Consider the following 20,352-nt stretch of genomic DNA (forward strand, 5'->3'; position numbering starts at 1 on the left):
TTAGTTATGGTGGGGTATTTGGAGACGTTTAGGTTGCCACATGGCCTGCCAGACCAGGGAAGTCACGTATGTAGGCAATACTGAATGGGCACAGCACCCCAAGAATTTATTGCATTCTACAACAATGGAAGTAATCTATTTTCCACTAAAGTTCATTTACAAAGTTCAAAGTTCCAGCAACAGCCGATATTCCTGCGATCCATGGTGTTTACAATGCAGATACATTCATGGACACAAAAGTACATTTCATACAGAAAGTGTTCTTTTCTTCCTCCCTTAGTAAGTTGGAGGAGCACTTCAGTGAAGATTCTGATATTTGGAGATTCGCTGGAGCTAATGGCATTTAGACTTGTGAGCATTCTGACTGACAAACCAAGCAGGTACAGACTGTAGCCAGAAAAAGCAGGCTAAAATGCCAAGAGAAAGATCAGAAGGTTGAAAGGAAATATATTTTAAAATTAAGCCTCTACAGAAAGGACAGAAAAGAAAATATTAACCAGGGATTGCCTCTGAGTAGCAGAAATATGGGCGTCTTTAATGATCTGCCTTGTGTATTTTTTATAGGGAACATGTACTTTATAATAAAAGAAAAACTATGGAAAGCATTTTTAGGGGGTCCTTCAAATTCTGAAATTACAGTCATTGAAATCTAAAGCTTGGAGAGACTTGAGATGCTGACCCATATTCTACATGAAGGAAGCAGCCTGAGGTGCGACTGTGCAAAGTGAAACCCTATATTGGGGCGGCCCTGGGAAAAGGGGCACAGAAGTGGGGGTGGGGTCAGGGGGATGGCAAGTGGCTGGCAGTTCCCCACAGTTGTAGCCATTCCTGCCAGGGAGGAAAGTGGATACGTAGTCATTAGATCTGATTTTCTAATAGAAGCCAAACAAATCTCCTGGACTTCTGTGTCAAATGTTGAAGAAAAGTACCATACAGGGCAGAGAAAACACATGTACAGCAATAGATTGCTGGGTGCTGCCACTTGGCAGCCTCTGCTTCAGGGCATTTTTAGTTTTGCCCACCTCCTGCTCTGTGCAGAAATCTCTTCTCCCCTGGTAGCAGACCAAGGTGGAAAGGGGACTCTCACCTTCTCCCCTCTGTGGCCCAGCAGCATCTGGGACACTCTGATCCTCATAATCCTTGTTCTTTGGAAATATTAATGATTTAATCTCCTAAGCTCACACCTTCTTCTATGCAGCCATACCAGTGACATTTACAGGCAAGACCCAGGGAAGTTCATATGGGAATGGAACACATCCTGACTCAGTTTTGCCACAAAGTGTAAAACTGCCCTGAGGTTGCCAGCCTCAGCCCCTCCACAGAAGTAGCCAGTGGAATTCCAGCTATGGGCGAGGTGACTGCAGAGGAGGTGGAGAGGTTCCTGGACTCAAACGTCAGCTTTGCCAAACAGTACTACAACCTTCGCTTCCGGGCCAAGCTCATTTCAGAACTGCTGGGGGCCAAGGAGGCAGCCGTGGACTTCAGCAGCTACCACTCGCTGAGCAGTGTAGAAGAGAGTGAAATCATCTTCGACCTCCTCCGGGACTTTCAGGAAAATTTGCAGGCTGAGAAATGCGTCTTCAACATCATGAAGAAGATGTGCTTCCTCCTGCAGGCAGACCGCATGAGCCTGTTCATGTACAGGGTCCGAAATGGCATCGCAGAGCTCGCCACTCGGCTCTTCAATGTCCACAAGGATGCTGTCCTTGAGGACTGCCTTGTGATGCCTGACTCGGAGATCGTGTTCCCCTTGGATATGGGTGTGGTGGGCTATGTTGCACACTCTAAAAAGATGGCCAATGTCTACAACACAGAAGAGGTACCCTCTTCACCGTAAGACGGAGGGCGGGAATGCATTATTACCTGGGGCTCAGGGTGCGAGTTGGGTGGAGAGCTTCTGGCCACCAAGACTGGGCTGGTGATGATTCGGTGTTTATCTTTATTTACTTACTTATTTATGACATTTCATTTTGAAAAAAACAACAAAACAAAACCTCAAGCTTAACAGAAGAGTTCTGAATTCCCCAATTGTTCACACCTTGCCACATTGCTTTATCTTCCTGTTCTCTGTGGCCCATTTGGGAGTCAACTGCTGACAGCACACTCTTTTAAGCTTAGGTACATTGTTGTGTGTTTCTAGAACAAGGACATTTCATACATATCCACAGTACGATGGTCAAATCCAGAAAATGCAACATTGGTATGATAAACAGTTCATACTCAGCTTTTGCCAATTGTCTCAGTTACGTGGAAACAGCACTACCTTCTTAGTCTCCTCAAATCTTGCCCAGTCTGCTTTGTTTTCCATGATGCTGACATTTTTGAAGGGTAAGGGCCAAATACTTGGCAGAAACGTTGCTTGTTTGGGCTTGTCTGGAATGTTTTTGTGAAAAGATTCAGGTTATGTATTTCTGGCAGGCATATCACAGAAGTGATGTGTTTTTCTTCATGTATTACAGTGGGAGACATATGATGACAATATGTCTCCTTACTGGAAACGTTATCAGTGGTCACTTGGTTAAACACTTGGCTCTTTTCTTCCATGAGTCCAGGGTTCTGTGGGATTCTACTGGCCGCTCTGACAACGACCTCTTTGATCATGGGGCAAACCGCTTCCCCTCTTTGGGCATTAGCTTTGGAAAGCTGCAGCACAGTTCTCCCCACAGCCCTCTGCCTGGGCTGCCTCAGATCTCAGCTTGAAGGCCACTTCCTCTGTTACAGTCTCCTTCCTAAAGCCAGTCATCACCCTGAGCCTGGAGGCCTGGGACCACACCTGCCTAATTTCCCCCTTTATCTTGGGACCCAGGACCCGGGACCTAGGACCCAGCAAATATCTAGGCATAAAGCAGACACTTAGTAAACACTTGGCATAAAAAAGACTCAAAATCAAGTAATTATGCAATAATTTCATTAACACCTGTCTCACCCAAAAGACAGCCTGGCCCACAGTGTGTCATTCTTCTGTGCATTGGCCTGTGTTCAGTCATTTCCAAGAACCGGCCTGGACATTTTGTGACTCTGTGCTCACCTTTCCTCCAACCTTATTTCAGATGAAGAGTCGTAAGGTCAAGAGGAGCAGAAGGTGGGGGCTTGAGGGGTCAGCTCACTCAACTGCCTCATCTAGGGATGAGGAAGCAGGAGAACCTGAGATGGGAATTGCCTGGAGTCACCTGGAAATAGTCAGGACTCCCCACTCACAAGCAGCAGGTCTGATAGGTAGTCTTTTGACTTGGGTTCTTTGGCAAGATGAGAAGCACAAGCTTGGGCATCTGTGGGCAGTGGTTTTCTCTGAATCACAGTGGTCTGGGTCACCCTTTCCCAGGCACTTCTCCTTGAAGACCCAGGGGTGGGGTAACAGTGCTGCACCCCGAGGGCTTTCCTGAGGACTCATCCACCTGGACTGGAGTCTGTTCTCCCTTCAACTCTCTCAAAACTTTAATTGTGGCCACCAGGGATTGTCACAGCCTTGTAACATAACTCTGATTATCTCTGTTTTGCATATGATGAAATGGAAACCCGGCACGGTCAGGTAACTTGCTCAGCGCCACACCAATGTAAAGTGGCAGGGTGGGAATATGGATCCAGGCACTCTGGCCTTGCTCCCACACTCTCCATAACTTTGCTATTCTGTCGTTCCTCCTCATCTGTAAAATGAGGACATTGGACTAGGTGCTGTTTACTAAAAGTCATTTCAAGTCGTAGAGCAGAAATTAAGATGCTAACCTTTGAGCTCAGATCTGGGTGTGAATAGAGACTCTGTCACTTTCTGAGAGCAGGTCCTTGGCAAATGTTTCGCCTGTCTGGGCTCACTTCCCGATTTATAAAACGGGTAAGAACAGTGTTGTAGGGTTAAACGGTAGTGCTATTTCCCATCTCAGAAGGTTCTTGGCACACTGATAGGGCTCGTTCTGGTCGCTCCGGTCCCTCGGTGCGGTCATGACTATTTTGTTGTTGTTAAGGATCCAGTCTGCAGGATGAAGGCTAGACCAGGTCTGTGTGGGATTTGGACAAGAATCCAGTCTTGCCCTTTTGGAACCTTCAGTTTAGATTCTGTTGGTGGGGAAAACAGAACAGAGGCGCTGAGAGTTTCTATGGACTGTGGTATTAAGGAAATTTGGATTTTGGAAGGTACTCTGATTTTAAAAGATTCTGGGCTAAGAGATTGTTGAGCCCCTGTGCTGAGGGACAGGCACTGCTCCTGTTTGAGCCCAAAGTTCACTCTGGACGTGGTGTCTGTGCTTTCCTGGGAGCTTTTGGGCCCAGGGAAGCCTCCCTGATGGTGCCTCCAGCCTGGGGGGAGCCAGTCCAGGCCAGCAGCCTTGGGTGCTCTGCATTTATATGTGTTTTTAGGCTCTTCAGGCAATCTTCCTCTGTGAAGGGCCCTGGACAGTGGTGAATGGAGACGAAATATGGTGTGGACTGGGGCCTGGGTTTTCCCTGAACCACCAACTGATAGCTTTCAGCATCCTCAAAAACCTAGGAAATGGTTACAATCATGCCATTTTTGAAATGGGAAACCACAAATGGAGAAATTTCCCAGGGTTGTGCTATAACTCCCCTCTCCTAGCACATTCCTACTAACCCTTGGGATCTCTTCATGGAGACTTGACATTAGGATTGACAGATGAAATGTAGGATGCCCAGTTAAATTTGAATTTCAGATAAACAAAAAAAATTACCCCTTAGTATAAGTATGTCCCATGCGATATTTAGGATATACTTACACTAAACAGGTATTTACTTGAAACTCAAACTAGGCATCCTGGGTTTATTTGCTAAATCTGGCAACCCCACTTCCTGTCCAGTATTTGTTTGTGCATGTACCCTTTCTCCTGAGGGAAGCTCATGAGGGCTCTGTGCTTCTGTCTGTCTTATTCACCACTGATCAGTGCCTGAGACAGAGTGGGTACTCATTACAGTTTACTGAGTAAGTGACTAGATAATGGCCCTTCCCCAACTGGCTGTGATATAGTAATTTATGAAAAGAAAAATAAACATTCGTGCTCTTCCTGTTTCCCAACACAGAACTCCTAAAGACCCTTGTAATTTCCTGAGTGATAGCAGCATCTGACAGAGTTTTTAAATCCTTCAGAATTTCGTGGGTGGTAGGTGGCCTTTGTTTTAATGAGGTGACTGTTGGTGGACTCCTGGATGGGGGCAAGTCTAATCAAGCCCCGATTAGACACTTGGAATGTTCGGCCCCACCCGCATCCTCTGACTGAGGAGAGAGAGGCTGCAAATGGAGTTAGTTAATAGTTAATCTTGCCTATGTGGTAAATACTCCATATGAATCCCCAAAAATACAGGGTTCAGAGAAATTCTGGGTTGGTAGACATGTGCACATGCTGGGAGAGTGACACCCTCCACTCCACTGGGACAGAAGCTCTTACACTCAGGACCTTTCTGGGTCTCACCTTATGTATCTCTGTCTGACAGTTCATCTGTATTCTTTATAAGCATTTCCCTAAATTCTGTGAGCTATTGCAGCAAATTATGAAACCCAAGGAGAAGGTCATGGGAACCCAGATTTACAGCCAATCGGGAGTATGGGTGACAACCTGAGACTTGTGACTGGCATCTGAAGTGGGGGCTGTCCTGGGACTGAGCCCTTCACCTGTGGGTTCTGATGCCAGCTGTGGGTAGACAGTGTCGAAACTGACTGGAGTTACTGGGTGCCCAGCCGGTGTCAGGGGTCTGGTCAGTGCAGGAGAAAACATCTCTGTATCCGCTTCAGGAATGTCTGGGGTGTGGTAGTCGTGGGAGGGTAAATGGGAACAGTGAGTTTTTCCTATAGACACTGACAAATCCCATTACTGAAGACTGAGCCTGAGAGAACTGTCACTTCCAGAGACTCTCACATCTGTCATGCTGGTTTTCCCTCCCTGTGAGACTTGGAACCCAGAGTGCTAGACCAGAAGGAAACCTCCAGGAGGACTTTGTCCAACACTCTAATTTTACCTAAGGGGAAACTGAGGCTCAGGGGCATTTCAACCACTGATAATGTACTAATTGGCCCCTGAAGCCACTCAGAGAAACAAATCCCTCCCTCCCTGGGGCCTCAGGATACCACCATCCTGCAGGGGCTTCCTTCATGTTATGGTTTTAATTGTGGGTTCATGTTTTACACGGTGTCCTCACTACACTACGAGAACTCAGTGAGGAAAACCTCATCTTTCCTACTGGTCTAGGCATGGCCAGAGCCTCTCACGGAGCCAGTGCTCAGTCAATAGAAATGAATGAATGAATCATTTAACCAGTGTATCAATGAATAAATCAATGAATAAACGGAGGGGCTGTGCCATTTACGAGCAAGGAAATTGTCTATGAGACAGGGAAGGTGGCTGTTCTCCAGGACAGGGCTGATGGGGAAGTTAATGCGAATATGTGTAAGTTGTCAGGCTCTGAGCCTTGAACATCATTATTATTCAATAAATAGTAGATCTCATCCAGGGACACAATGGAGCTGGGCACTGTGAGTGTTTGGAAAGAGGAATTGGGGTTTCCAGGAGTGAGAAGCAGTCTTGCACAGCTATGGAATAAAATCTACACTCCCCACAGAGGCCTCTGGGTCCGTGCTGGGGAGGCCTCTGCTCCCTCTCAGACTTCCTCGCCCTCTGTTCTCCTTCTCTGTCTCTGGGCTTCCCCTACACTGGTCTTCCCGTTTCTCAGATCAGCCAGCTCATGGCCCCTGCTGGCCGTTGTGCTCTGTGTGCTCCCTGCTTGGAATACGCCTCACGTGCCTGGTTCCTTGATCTTTCAGCTCTCAGCATTACCTCTTCAGAGAAGCCTCCCTAACCACATGCCTAAATAAGTGGCTGCAGCCTGCCATCCCTCCCATCACTTCTTAAAGCATCTTGCCCGTTTACCTCCTTCAAAACAGTTACCATGACCTGGAGGGAAAATGCTTAGCTGTTTACTTGCTTTTGTTTGCCTAATCCATTTGAATGGAAGCTTCATCAGGAAAAGATCATCCCTCTTGTTCACTGCCAAAACCTGAGGGTCTAGAACAGTGCCTGGAATTCATACAGCAGGCCCTCTGTTAATGCTAACAGAGTGAATGAATGACCAGGCCTTCCCTAGTTGCTCCAGCTCCTGGGCTTTACAAAAAAGGTTTAGCTAAATGGCTTCTAAGGCTCCTTCTGCCTCTGATAATCTGAGTCTCTATGACAGGTTTTTGAGGATGCTTTAAATACTGAAAATATAAGCCTGGCAATTACTGTGTAGACACCAAGCCACTGGCAGGTGTATGATTTGTGAGAGAGTTCCGGGGCTGAGAACTCAGTGGGAAAGAGGGTTCTGGTGGACTGAGCAACATCTGTCTCAGATGCAGGTAAGGCCCACATGCTGCTTTCCCAGATAGAGGTGAACATTGCAAGACTGCACGGACTTCATGAAATGAATCCGAGCATGCCCCACCCAGGCATATGGGGATTCATCAGTGTCCTTAGAAAATGATGCGGAAAACCCTTTGTGGCTAATGCCTCTTTAGAGATTTTGCTTAATCCTTCAATGCTAATTCAAGCTGAACACAACAGGTTTCTCTTAATTCCTTTAGCCTTCACCTGGTTTGAGACAGCTTCTTTAACAACAGTGCTGTTGTCTGTATATTTAATCCCATTCCAACTAGAGGAAATCCATAGATACAGAAAAACAGTCTCAGAATTTCTGAATCATGGGAAAGATTCCACACACTCAGTTCTAGAAAAGCTCTGTGAATCAGCACTATAGAATACATATGTGTTCACAGAACAGCAGGTACTGTGCATGCCTGGGCCAGCTTATGACACAGGCAGGGCTGACGGCTGAAAAACCTCACAGAAAGGTGGGTCTTTAAATTTTAGACAATTCAGGATCTGTCTCCTCTTTTTGACCACATAGACCACACTGCCCCACTGGCCTCCCAGGCTGCTTTAGGGGTCGGGTTGTGAGGGTGTGTGCTCCTCTGTACTCCCACAGCTTTGAGCCAAGCTCTATGCCCTGTATTACTGCTCCCAATTTATCTGTGAGCTAGCCTGAAGTTCAGTCTTCCCTCTATCCCTGGCTCTTAACACAAAGACTGACATACAATTAAGATTTGTGCAGTGGGGACACCCATTAGACTGACTGTGTGGTGTCAGAACTGGACTGCAAAAAAGCTGAAAGTAACAAATTCTTTTGTTCAGTGACCTGGGCCCAGTTCTAATCTTACCCATGCTTCCCTGAAAGGTAGCAGAGCTAAGGGTGGTTTTTGGAGCCACACACACATACAAGTACCATTAACCCCCTTCTTGTTTCAGTTTCCCTTTCTGCAAGATGGGCCCCTAATGGTCCCTGTCTCATAGGTTATTGGGGGGTTACAGTGGGTTGATGCAGGTAAGGCACTATGCATAACACCTGCTAGTGATCAGGATCATCATACTCATTGAAGTCTTTTTGTCACTCAAGTTTCTATTGGGAGCTTAACTGTCACCACCTCAAGAGAGCCTCTTTAAACCTCCCTTGCCAGGCAAAGCCAGCGCCCTCACCCTCAGGCCCCCACAGGGCCTCACTCCCTTCTCTTCCACTGCCTTCAGTAGGCTGTATCTCAGGCCTTCTTCTACTGGACTTCGAAGGCTTCCAAGGTGGAAGCACCACTGCCTTGCCCTGTGAAGAGGAGCAGATGGGAACATCTTCATCTTCTTGTCAATGGGAGAATAGCAAAACCCCTCACTCCACCTCTACCACAGGCCCCTGGGCTCTGGATTGTTCTATTTTCTTTACCCTTCATCTGCCCACCATGCTTGTCTCTGCCTCCCTTCAGGATGAGCATTTCTGTGACTTCGTGGACACCGTCACAGAGTACCAGACCAAGAACATCTTGGCTTCCCCCATAATGAATGGGAAGGATGTGGTAGCCATACTCGTGGCTGTGAATAAAGTGAATGGGCCCCACTTCACCAAGAGAGATGAAAAGGTAAGAATGTTGTAGAAACTGCTGGGGCAGCCATGCTGGCACATTCTCCCAGCTTATGAAGTCTCCTGAAACTCACCTTTTAGTCTCAGTTTTCCCATCTGTAGGACAAGAAAGTTAGTCTGATGCTCTCTGAAGGGAGGCAGGACAGGATTATGGTTAAGAAACTGGGCTTTGGGGTCAGGAATGTACAGATAATTGTCTTGGCTCTGCTAGTATCTAGCTGTTTGATTTGGGCAAGTTACTTAATTTCTCTGAAGCTCAGTTTTCTTATTTGTAAAATGGGGATACTTTTATAGTACCCAGCTTTTGTGGCATTTGTGATGATCAGATCAGATAATATAAATAAATGACTCATCACAGGGACTGCAAACTCAATAAGTAGTAGCGATTTTTCATTAATACACCCCATCAATGTTGACATTCTACATTCTGTGAGAGTTTTACATGTGTATAAGGCAGCATTTTATGAGTCAGCATTCCATTGACCATCTGTTCAAATTGCTTCTAATAAAGCCTTTAAAAATAGTCAGATATTTGCTGATGGTAGAAGTGGCCAGAGGAGGGATTTCTCCTTCATCAATTTCTCTTCACACTGTTTGATTTTCAGATACTTCTCAAGTATCTCAATTTTGCAAATCTTATCATGAAGGTGTACCACCTGAGTTACCTGCACAACTGTGAGACTCGGCGCGGTCAGGTAGGGGGCTTGGCTCAAGGGAATGGACTAGACACATCCTTTTACTGAAGTATTGATGTGGTCAGGCTGGAAAGGTGGGTGGTAATAAAAGTGCCTGGGACCATTGCAGTCTCTTCCCAGCACCCCTTGTGTTAATGATGTTGTGGTTATTTGTAAAGGTATATCTCAGAGTGATTACATGCACAAGTTTTCAAGTCAGGCAGCTTGGATCTGAACTCTTCTAAGCCATTTACTAGTTTTAAGTCTCAGCAAGCCACTTACCCTCTTCAAGCTTCAATCTCATTTGAAAAATGGGGATAAATATGGTTCCACTGCCAAAAGATTACTGTCAATAGTAAATGATATAATGTATGTAGAGCACTTGACCTCAATCCACATTGGTTACTATTATTCTTATTAACAATCTCTGACAAAAGAAATGGGAAGAGTAGGACCCAATATAAGCCGCCAATTACTTTACCTCTTTGAACCTCAGTTTCTCCATCTTCAAAATGGGGATAATTATCCTTTCTGTGTTTCTGGGTTATTGTGAGGTGCTGTTTTGTGTCTCAAAAATTTTGACTACGTTTTTGTGTTTCTCCAGATACTGCTGTGGTCTGGGAGCAAAGTCTTTGAAGAGATCACAGACATTGAGAGGCAGTTCCACAAAGCCCTGTACACAGTCCGAGCCTTCCTCAACTGTGACAGATACTCTGTGGGGCTCTTAGGCATGACCAAGCAGAAGGTGAGAAGATTTCAGTGGCAGACATCTGCAAGGGCAGGTTAAATATGCACTGAGTGGAGCCCAGGCTGGTGTGTACTCCCCCACCCCCCCAGCCCCCTGAATCCCCACCACCCGGTTGGTTGCACAGCAGGGAAGATGGGAGGATGTGGGTGGTTGTGAAGCTTTTCACAGGTCTTTTATACCAAGGAGAGGTGTGTCAACCTTAAAGGGAAAATGCCAATGAGTAAGAACAATCTGTATCTTCCCTAGTCAGTTAGGAAAGAAAGTACAGGTGAGAAGGCTTGTTGAGGTGGTGAAGATCAGTGATGAAGATGTCTCTATGGAGTGTGAAAATCCAGACAGAAGAAAGCTGCCCACTTTAGGAATTGTCATGAAATGTATTCACACATGGGTGTAAACCTTTCCCCTGGCTTGTGGAGCCACAGCTCACTGGGGCAACTGTAGTGGAGGCCAGTGCTCAGATGTGGCCCCTCACCCTCAGAAGGCTCAGAGGCCAGGTTCTCCCCGGAACATCAGCTCGGGAGGCAGAGGCTAAGACTGCCCCCTGGAAATGTTTTCAGTTAGATTTTCCCAGACCAACTCTCCCATTGCTCCTTCTCTGCCCCTGCCTCCCAGAGCTGATTATTTCCTGCTTTGGGGCAGCGTTCCAGAGTCATGAGAGTTGTGATTTCCTATCCCAAAGACCCAACGTGCAGGATCCCTGTTGGTCTCACTCTGTGCACCTTGAGCTGAGTGTGGTGCGCAGAATGGTGGAGATCCTCCAAGTATGTGGTTGAGTGAATGAATGAATCACAGAGTCTGGGGTTGGAAAAGACTTAGACCTGGTGGGAGGCTCCCACGTGTGACAGGGAATCAGAATCTTCTGAGGAATTTTCTTTTTAATTGCTAGGCTACATTTCCCATTATTGGGCCTTTTTTGTTCAATGTTTATGAATCTTTTCATGTCAGTACATGTGGACTCCTTTTCAATAAGCCTTTATATCTAAATATAACATATGAGCCAGAAAGAGCACTATTTATAGATGAACAGTTCCATGAATTATCTCAGAGTAAACATCCCCATGTAACCACCACCAGGCTAAGAAATAGAAGATTACCACCCCTGAGAAGCCCCTTCTCAGCCCTTTCCAGTAATCCTGCCCCCTCCTCCCTGAAGGCTGCCACTACTGGACCTTTCATGCCCTGTTAGTGCTGCCTGGTTTTGAAATTCACTTAAGTGGCATCATACAAATACATACTGTTTTGTGTCTGGCTTCTTTGGCTCAACATTTTGGTTCTAAGATCCATCTTTATTGCTCCACATTCATTTTCATTCTTGTGAATGTTCCACTGTATGAATAACCCACAGAGTATTTATTAATTCTGCTGTTTATGGCATTTGAGTTTTCAGATCTGGGTTATTGTAAATACTGCTGTTATGAACACTCTAGTATATATATATCTTTTGATACATCACTGTACCGATTTCTATTAGGTATTTACTTAAGAATAGAAGTTCTGGGGAATAGTTTCAATAGGCATTGCCCATCTGACTTTAATACCATTTTACACTCCCAGCAAAAATGCATGAGGGTTTCCTCACAGTCCTTGGTATTGCCGGTCTTACTAATCTCAGCCATCCTGGCCAGCATGTAGCATTAGGTCTTTGTGTATTAACATGCGTAGGCTCGAATACTTTTCACCTGTTTATTGACAATTTGGATACCTCCTTTTGTTAAGTGCTTAATTGAGTCTTCTCCCCTTTATTTTAATTCTATCATCTTTTTTATCTTACTAATTTCCAGTTGTTTACAAATTCTGGATATTGGTTCTTTGTTGAATACACACATCCCAAATATCTTCCCCCACACTGCTTTCATTCTTTTAATGGTGTGTGTTGATGAATGTTCTGAATTATAATGTAGTCTAATTTATCCAAAAAACCATTATTTCCCCACTGTTCTATTGAAAAGACCATCTGTCCCTATCATACTTAGTCTGTTTCTGGCCCAGCATCTGTGAGTCCTTCAAATAAATATTTATGCACATACACATACACACACACACTCCAGATTTTAAAATTATTTTCAGTCAAAGTATTGGTCTGGAACAAACTGGCTACTGTTAATGGAAGTAGAAATCCTCTAAAGAACAAAGAACTTTAGAGCTCATACTTATGGATAGAGAAAAATTAATTTATCCTTTCCCCTGTTGCTGGACATTTAAATAATTTGTAAATATTCTTACAATTAGACAATGATGCACTAAACAACTTTGGACTTAAATCCCTGCACATACGGCAGAGAATGAAGTGGAATTGCTAAGACAAAATTTTTATTTCCCTCTAAAGTCTGCTATTTTACACTCTCACTCACACTGCATGGGAGTTCCATTTCTCCAGCTCCTGACAATTCTGGATATCATAAATATTTTTAATTTTCCTGTCTTTTTTCTGCCAATTCTGGATATCTGAATTTTTTAGTTTTCTTGTCTTATTGTTTTCTCTTCTATTGTTTTTTCACCGATTTCAGTGAGGGTGAATATATTTTATGTTTGTTTGTGATTTAATTTCTCTTCTTCCATGTATTGCCCAGACTTATCTTTTTTCCCCCTTTAAATTGAATTGTCTATTTCTTATATTTTCCTTTTGTATGGGTTATATTTTAACTTTGTTTATAGTATCTTTCATCATATAGAAGATTTAAATTGTCTTTTATGGCTTCTGAGTTTTGGATTTTGTTTGAGAAAAACTTCCCTAACTTCAATATTATAAAGATAATCTGAGATAATTTGATGTGTTTGGATTAATATACTTTATTCTTTCATTTATCTTGAAATGATGAATGTGCATGGTGTGAGGTACAGGTTAATTTTGTCCCTTACTTGTATTTCTCCATTTGAGGAATAGTCTATCCTTTCTCTACTATTTTGAAATGCTACCATTTTGATATGCCATTTTATCATATACCAGATTTCCATATACTCATGGGTCTATTATTTTGATTTTTGCATTTAAAGTAGCTCCCTAAGTGATTCTAGTGCAGCTAGGTCATTTACTGATCGTAGGGAACCTCTGATTCTAGTGCAAGCCATCCATTTGATTTTTGCATACTCTTGAAACAAATATTTCATCAAATATTGCTAAATCCAGCAATAAGCCATTTGATACTCCTTGCAGCAAATGAATGAATTCATACAAATGAATGGTTCTTTTTTAATCAAAAGAATTTCTGAGTAATTGAATTCAAAAGACTCATTTTAAGGTGTCCAGTTTGCACCTTAGGGATCTGACCCAGGCATTGGCTATGCTATGCTGCAGTGTTCTTCCCTGTTTCTTTTGAACTTCCTCTCAAAAGGGAGAGTCACATTTAAGCAAGAATATTCTGACTCAGTCATTCCCAAAAGATAGAACAATCTAGCAATTAGAAGTGCGCAGGGCTGCCTCTAATCACTCTAAGAACCTGCTCCAGCAGGTAGCCAATCTCTTACCTGTGTTATAGTAGGTAGATAGCAAGATGTAATCAGGGAGGGGTTGGGGACTTGGCCGGTGTTTACATTGGACTAGATTCTTATATTTTGCACATTGCATGTAAACTGTTCTTGCAGGATGTGGGGAGTGAGGCTAATAGATCACATACCTGCAAAAACTGACTGGTTCCAATATGGAGGAGAAGCTGACCCAGACTTCACCTCAAAATACATTTTATGCTAATTAACAGTAAAAATCATGCTCCTTGGTGCCTTGACAGTTCTAAGACAGATCACCTGAAGACAAATGAAGGGCATCACCCTATTTCCAGGAAATCCCCTCCCAGTGAGAAAACCCACCTACCCCAGTGACCATTCCACCCCCTGCTTAAACTCTGGCTGTCAGACCCCCCAACCCGACCCTGCAGTGCTGCTTGTCTCTGGAGCATGCCTGCACTCCCTCCTTGAATCTGTACTTTGCCTTAGTAAACAACTGGGCTGCCCACCTCTCCAGCATGCGCACACTCCCTCCTTGAGGGTGTACTTTGCTTTACTGAGCTACTTGCTTGTACCTGCTTGATGTGCTTATGAATTCTTTCTTGATCAGAGTCAAGAACCTTCTCCTGGGTTGAGGACTCACCCAACATAAAGGGCTATCACCCCAGACCGGATTGCCTGACAACATCTGAGCTATTGACATCCTGAAAAGTCATTAAAAACCAATGAATTGTACACTTTAAACAAATTATATGGTGTGTGAATTATATCTCATAAATTGTTTAAAAATAAAAGAAAGAAGGAAAGAGAAAGAGAGGGGTTTGGTAGAGAGAAAGGCAGGCATACATATGCCCTACTTTCTACCCCATCCCTTGTTAACAACTTCTGCTTCTCCTTGGCCAATTTTCAGGGTCACTCAGTGTTGGACGTGAAAGGAAAGGAGCGACACACAGCAGCAATTCACTGGAGAATTCCGCTTTATTAGGGAAAGGTGCTGGGTTATATAGGAAGGGGCATGAATTGATTGAGGTGTCACTTCTACGGGGCTGGTGGCTGTTGGCTAGGTGCTGGGATTGGGAGGGGGGGCGAGAGGTGATTGGGCTTCAGGTGGCGCCGGCGGGAACCGAGGACCCGGAAGAGAAGCCAGAAGTTTGCCATCTTACTGGTGGGGCCCCTTCATTCCCCCCTTTCTCCTCTATGGGGTTGTGGACGTTGCTTTCTCTCTGGCTGCTTCCTGCTGAACGGCGGCGGAGAAGGGAGTGAGGGCTTGAGGACCGGGAGGAAAGGGTTGATAGGACTCCCTACAGGAAGGACGAGTAGATGTCGACTTCTTCAGGTTGGAAATCAATGAAGGTTCCCTGTAACCATAGGTCGAGGACCTGTTGATTCCAATGGTGCCAAGAGGATATGGGTGTCAGGAGCCAGGCATCTGCAGCCATTGTTTCCAGGAACAGTTTCCAGTGGAGAGAGAGGTCCATCTCAGCATGTGGTGAGGAGGTCACGTGAGGGTGAGGGATCTTCTGTGGCCAGAAGCTGGTAGTTCCTGAGTAAAAGCTGGTTGAAAGCTTGATTAGAGATTTTTCCGACTTGGCATTTGATGAACTTTATTATACAGGGTAAGAAGAGACAGGCGAGAAGAATGATTATTATGGGGCCTGCGATGGGCCAGAGCCAGGTGAGGAGGGGGTTTGTTAGTATTGATGAGAATGGGTTGGAATTGGAAGCAGAGTGGAGACTGGAGGCAAGGTCAGTGAGTTTGGTAATGTCAGTTTCTACAATGCCAGATTCGTTGATGTAATAGCAGCACTCTTCCCGGAGGAAGATGCAGTTGCTGCCCTTCTCGGCTGTAAGCAGATCTAGGGCCCACCGGTTTTGAAGGGTGACCTTAGCTAGCGAAGTGACCTGTCTTTGGAGAGAGGCTAGGGAATCGCCAGTGGATGTCAGGGCTCCCTCAAGTTTGGCACTGAGAGCTCTAACTGCCCATAGAGAGTGACCCAAGGCTTCTCCCGAAAACCCTGCCCCAATGGCTGAGGTGATCAAAGAGATACCGACCACGATGGGAAGGAAAGCAGCTCTTTTTGTGCGCGAGGGCAAGGGAGGTTGGAGCTCAAGAAATTCTGCCATGCTGTAAAGTGTAACCTGTGGGATTAGGGTGACGAGAATGCAGGGTGTATCGGAGCTGAGAGGCAGTGAGTTGAAAAGACTGCCATTACACCAAAAGAAGTGTCCCGGTTGTGTAAAGTCTTAGAGCTGGAGGTAGGGGTGTAGATAGAGAGGCAGTGAAGTGCGCTGGACGGGGGTGGAGTTGGGCCTACACAGTGGTGGATGGTGAGATTATCTGCGTATTCTGGTTCCCATAGGGGTATGTCTGCCAGGGGGCAGAGGGGTTGTCTTTCTGCATGGAAGGAGTTGTTGGAAATATTAAGGGGCACGGTGGCCAGCAGTGGGCGCTGTAGTGATGTGCACAAGAAACAATTGGTGGTGTTAAGGGGGTGGTTGAGAAAGATGGTGGTGTCCTGAATGAGCTGTAACGAAGAGTAGGAGAAATGGGAAGAGGGGTGGGGATAAGAAGATGAAGAGGCGCTGTCAAGAGTTTGGATAATGACTTTTTCGGAATGTCTGCTATCTGATGCAACTTGAGAGATCTGGGAATGAGAGGGAACATACTTTCGAGAGATATGAAGGGTACCGTGGGGGGTCGAGGACCCCCCGTAGTAAACTGAGGCTGTGACTCCAGCGGCCCATCGCGAGTCCCAGGGATCTGGGATTGATAAGGAGAATGAACCGTTGGGATATTTCATGAAATGGTTGGAGGAGTAATACTGTGGGTACTGGAAGTTACCCATGTAGTGAATGGCTCAAGACTAGTAGGGACATCTCCTGTAGGTGTCTGGCCATCGCCTGCAATAGGCTTGTTTTTGGTCATAGAGGAAGCAGAGGTAGGGAGAATAAGGGTAGCTGCTAGTGAACACTTCGGTGGAGGGAGGAAAGTGGAGGTATAAAGGCTCAGAGCAGCTTTTCAGAGGGCAGTCTGATGTGGCAGTGAGGGCAGTAACTTTTGTTTGATGCTGTGTGTAAGTCTGTCTGACTTTGAATCGCCATACAAAGGAGGCTGGGGTGGTGGGGAAGACAATAAGAATGAGGGGAAAAAAAGCGAGAGCGCAGTAAAGGAGGAAAAAGTAATGATTCGGGTATGGATGGCAAAGGGGGTGAACGGGATTTTGGAGGAAAGAGGACAGTAAGGTCAGGAGTCTGGAGGGAGGGAGAGTCTGTAAACTTTTGTAGGTTAAGAGATCTTTTAGGTAATGTGGGGACAGAATGGTAAGGGGCGCCCTGAATGTCAGTTTATGAGCTTCTTTCTGAAAGAGCTGTCTAGCGGCTAATGCTCGTAGGCAGGGGGCCCATCTCCAAACTGTGGGGTCTAATTGCTTGGAGAGATAAGCTACTGGGGCAAAGGATGGGCCATAATATTGGCCTAGGACTCCTAGAGCTTGACTGGACCTCTCATGAATGTATAATGAGAAGGGCTTCGACAAATCAGGAAGATGGAGAGCTGGGGCTTCCACAAGGGCTTGACGAAGCTTAATGAAGGAGTGTCGGGGTGAGGAGGATAATGGTTTTTTAGGGGGGCTCTTGCTGAGGTTGTATAGGGGTCTTGCCAACAGGGAGAAGTTAGGGATCTACGCTCTAAAATATCTAGCCAGGCCTAGAAAGGAAAGGATTTCTGTCTTGGTTTTGGGAATGGGCAGGTCAGAGAGGAGCCATTTTCTGTCTAAGGTAATGGACTTTCTTTGTTGAGATAGAAGGAATCTGAGGTAAGTGACAGGAGGGGAAGAGATTTGAGCTTTGACGGGGGATACTTGGTAACTTCTGGAAGCTAGAAGGTTAAGTAGGGAGGCAGTGTCAAGTTGAGACTGTTCCCACAAGGGACTGCAGAGTAGAAGATTGTCCATGTATTGTAATAAGGTGGACTTGGAGTGATCATGATGAAACTGTTTGAGGTCCTGAGCTAGGACCTGTCTAAAAATATGGGGACTATCTCGGAAGCTTTGTGGCAAAACTATCCAAGTGAGTTGTTCAGAATGTCTTGTGTATGGGTCCGTCCAGATGAAGATGAAAAAAATCTTGGGAGCAGGGGTCTAGAGGGATAGAAAAATGGGTCCTTGAGATCTAGGACTTAGAAGTGGGATGCCAAGGCAGGGATCTGTGATAAAAGGCTGTATGGATTTGGAACTAAGGGATGGATAGGGACAACGGCTATGTTGATGAGGCGAAGGTCTTGGACAAGGCAGAAAGATCCATTGGTTTTTTTAACAGCTAATATGGGGGTATTAAATGGGGAGTGGGTGGGTCTGAGGTAATTTTTGTTTAAGAGATCTTGAATGATGGGTTGGAGGCCTATGAAGGCTAAAGTGGTTAGGGGGTATTGGGCCTGACAGATATACTGAGAGGGGTCACGTAATTTGATAGAGGCAGGGGGACATAGGGCCACGGAGGGGCTTTTAATGTCCCAAACTTTGGGATTTACAGGGTGTATGAGGGCGGAACTGGAGCTTTCATTGGGTAGAGGGGGGTTGTCGGCTATGAGGGCCATCAGAAAGGGAGTACTGGGGGCTGTGGGAATGGATATAGTTATGGAAACGTGGAGGAGGGAAAGGATGTCTCGTCCTAGTAAAGGGATGGGACATTGGGGCATAACTAGGAAGGAGTGGGAGAAAGGTATGGGATTGTCTAGGATTGTGCATAAAAGGGGGGGGTTTAATGGGAAAATCTGTTTACCTCCTACCCCAACTATAGGAGTAATGGCTGGCGTGGTAGGGCCCCGGTATTCTTGCAAGTCTGAGAAGGTGGCTCCTGTATCTAGGAAGAAGGAGATGGGGCGACCGTCTACTGTTAAAGTAACTCTGGGCTCCTGTTTGGTGATGGAAATGGTTGGGCGAGAAGTCCCCAGCCTCGTCAATCTTCTGCCAGCCCCACTACAGCGGGCTTAGGATGGGGGTTGTTCATCCAGCCTCCCCTTCGGGTGGTTGGGCAATCAGACCCCCAGTGGCCCTTTTTGTTGCATCTGGGGCATGGGGTGGTAGGAAATCTGGGGGAGGGGCACGCCCTTGACCAATGTCCCTCTTTTCCGCACTTGAAACAAGCTCCTGTGGGGGCTTGTTTGTAGAGGGGCGCCCAGGTTGTGGTTTTATCAGCTGGGCCAACATTTGGAAATTGGCCTGATCAGCCTTTTGTTTACGGCGTTCTTTCTCCTCCTCCCGGTTATGGAAGACTTTAAAGGCCACTGTTAGGATCTCAGTCTGTGGGGTAGCGGGGCCCTGTTCTAACTTTTTGAGTTTAGCTTTAATGTCGGGGTAGCTTTGAGCTAGGAAGTATGTCATAAGGACATGTCTTCCTTCAGGTGTTTCTGGGTCCAGGTTGGTATACTGTAATAGGGCTTGAGTGAGTCTGTCTAAGAACTCGGAGGGGGTTTCATCTCTCTTTTGAATTATGTCTTGGAGCTTTTGAAAATTGACTACTTTACGAGCTGCCTTTTTCAGACCTGCTATTAAGCAGGAGGCAAAAATATCTTGAGAGCAGAGACCCATGGTGGTGTTATAATCTCAGTGTGGGTCTTGTTCGTGGACAGCAGTGGGGCCAGGGGGATAGGTGGGGTCAGTCCTGTGGGTTTCGGTAGCGTGCCTTTGGGCGAAGTCCCAAACTCGTCTAAGCTCTTCAGGGAGGGGAGTATTGGCCAGGAGCATGAAAATGTCATGATGTGTGAGGCTGTAAGACTGGAGGGTCCATTGAAACTCCCTGATGTATGTCATGGGATCAGTGGAAAAGGAACCTAGGCGTTTCTCTAGTTGGGCTAAATCTCCTAAGGAGAAAGGGACGTGAATGCGCACGATGCCTTTGGATCCTGCTACCTCCTGGAGGGGAACGATAATTTTGGGAGGCTCTCGGGACCGAGTCTGAGGGGGACTGAAGGGTTCTGGCTCAGTCTGTGGGGGAGTGACGCGGTCTAGCCACACCTAGTCAAGCAGGTCCTGAAGTGCAGAAGGGGGGCAAAGAAAATAAAGAAAGATAGAATCGGACCCACATGTCGCCAGCTAGCAGCCCAGCTGCTTGCCTCTGCCACTCTAGTTGGACTTGAACTCATGACTCTGAGGTTAAGAGTCTCATGCTCTACTAAGCTACAGCAGGGCTCCAGTTAATTGTTTATGGAATGTGTAAACAGAATGTTCTTTGTTCTCCATTCCTGCCACATCAGCAAGTGGGGGAAGGGCATAGCTAGAAGCAGGGGCGGTGTTTCTACACATATTCAAGGTCTGCCTATTTTCAGAGTGAGGAGTCTTGGCAAGATATGTTTTTGTGGACAGATAACTTCTAAGGACTGCACCAGTTGTTCTCTAGCTTGTGCTTTCCCATGCTGCGTTCAGACATGGGGGAAGGTGCTTTCCCATTCTCCCTACAAACATGTGAGAAGACAAAGGTGGTCTCTAACAGGGGAGAAACAGGTGATGAGGGCAAAGACGGAGGAGGCCCCTGGGACCTAGTTAAAGGGGGTCTGAA

At 45.9% G+C, this 20,352-nt stretch overlaps 1 protein-coding gene across 2 annotated transcripts in view; it reads left to right on the top strand.

Annotated features, from left to right (window-relative positions):
• The first annotated feature begins 1,224 nt into the window (after positions 1-1,224).
• Positions 1,225-20,352, top strand: part of PDE6A (phosphodiesterase 6A) — a 69,128-nt gene continuing 50,000 nt past the window's right edge. Inside the window, exons 1-4 of one of the 2 annotated variants that reach the window (XM_073230781.1) lie at positions 1,225-1,819; positions 8,780-8,932; positions 9,540-9,629; positions 10,213-10,353. In XM_073230781.1, the coding sequence (XP_073086882.1) occupies positions 1,346-1,819; positions 8,780-8,932; positions 9,540-9,629; positions 10,213-10,353 (858 nt within the window). In that variant the 5' untranslated portion in view covers positions 1,225-1,345. Of the gene's footprint in view, positions 1,820-8,779; positions 8,933-9,539; positions 9,630-10,212; positions 10,354-20,185; positions 20,298-20,352 lie in introns of those variants that run through there. The other variant, XM_073230776.1, reaches the window with a different exon arrangement.

The sequence above is a fragment of the Manis javanica genome, chromosome 1 (assembly GCF_040802235.1).
Source record: "Manis javanica isolate MJ-LG chromosome 1, MJ_LKY, whole genome shotgun sequence".
NCBI lineage: Eukaryota > Metazoa > Chordata > Mammalia > Pholidota > Manidae > Manis > Manis javanica.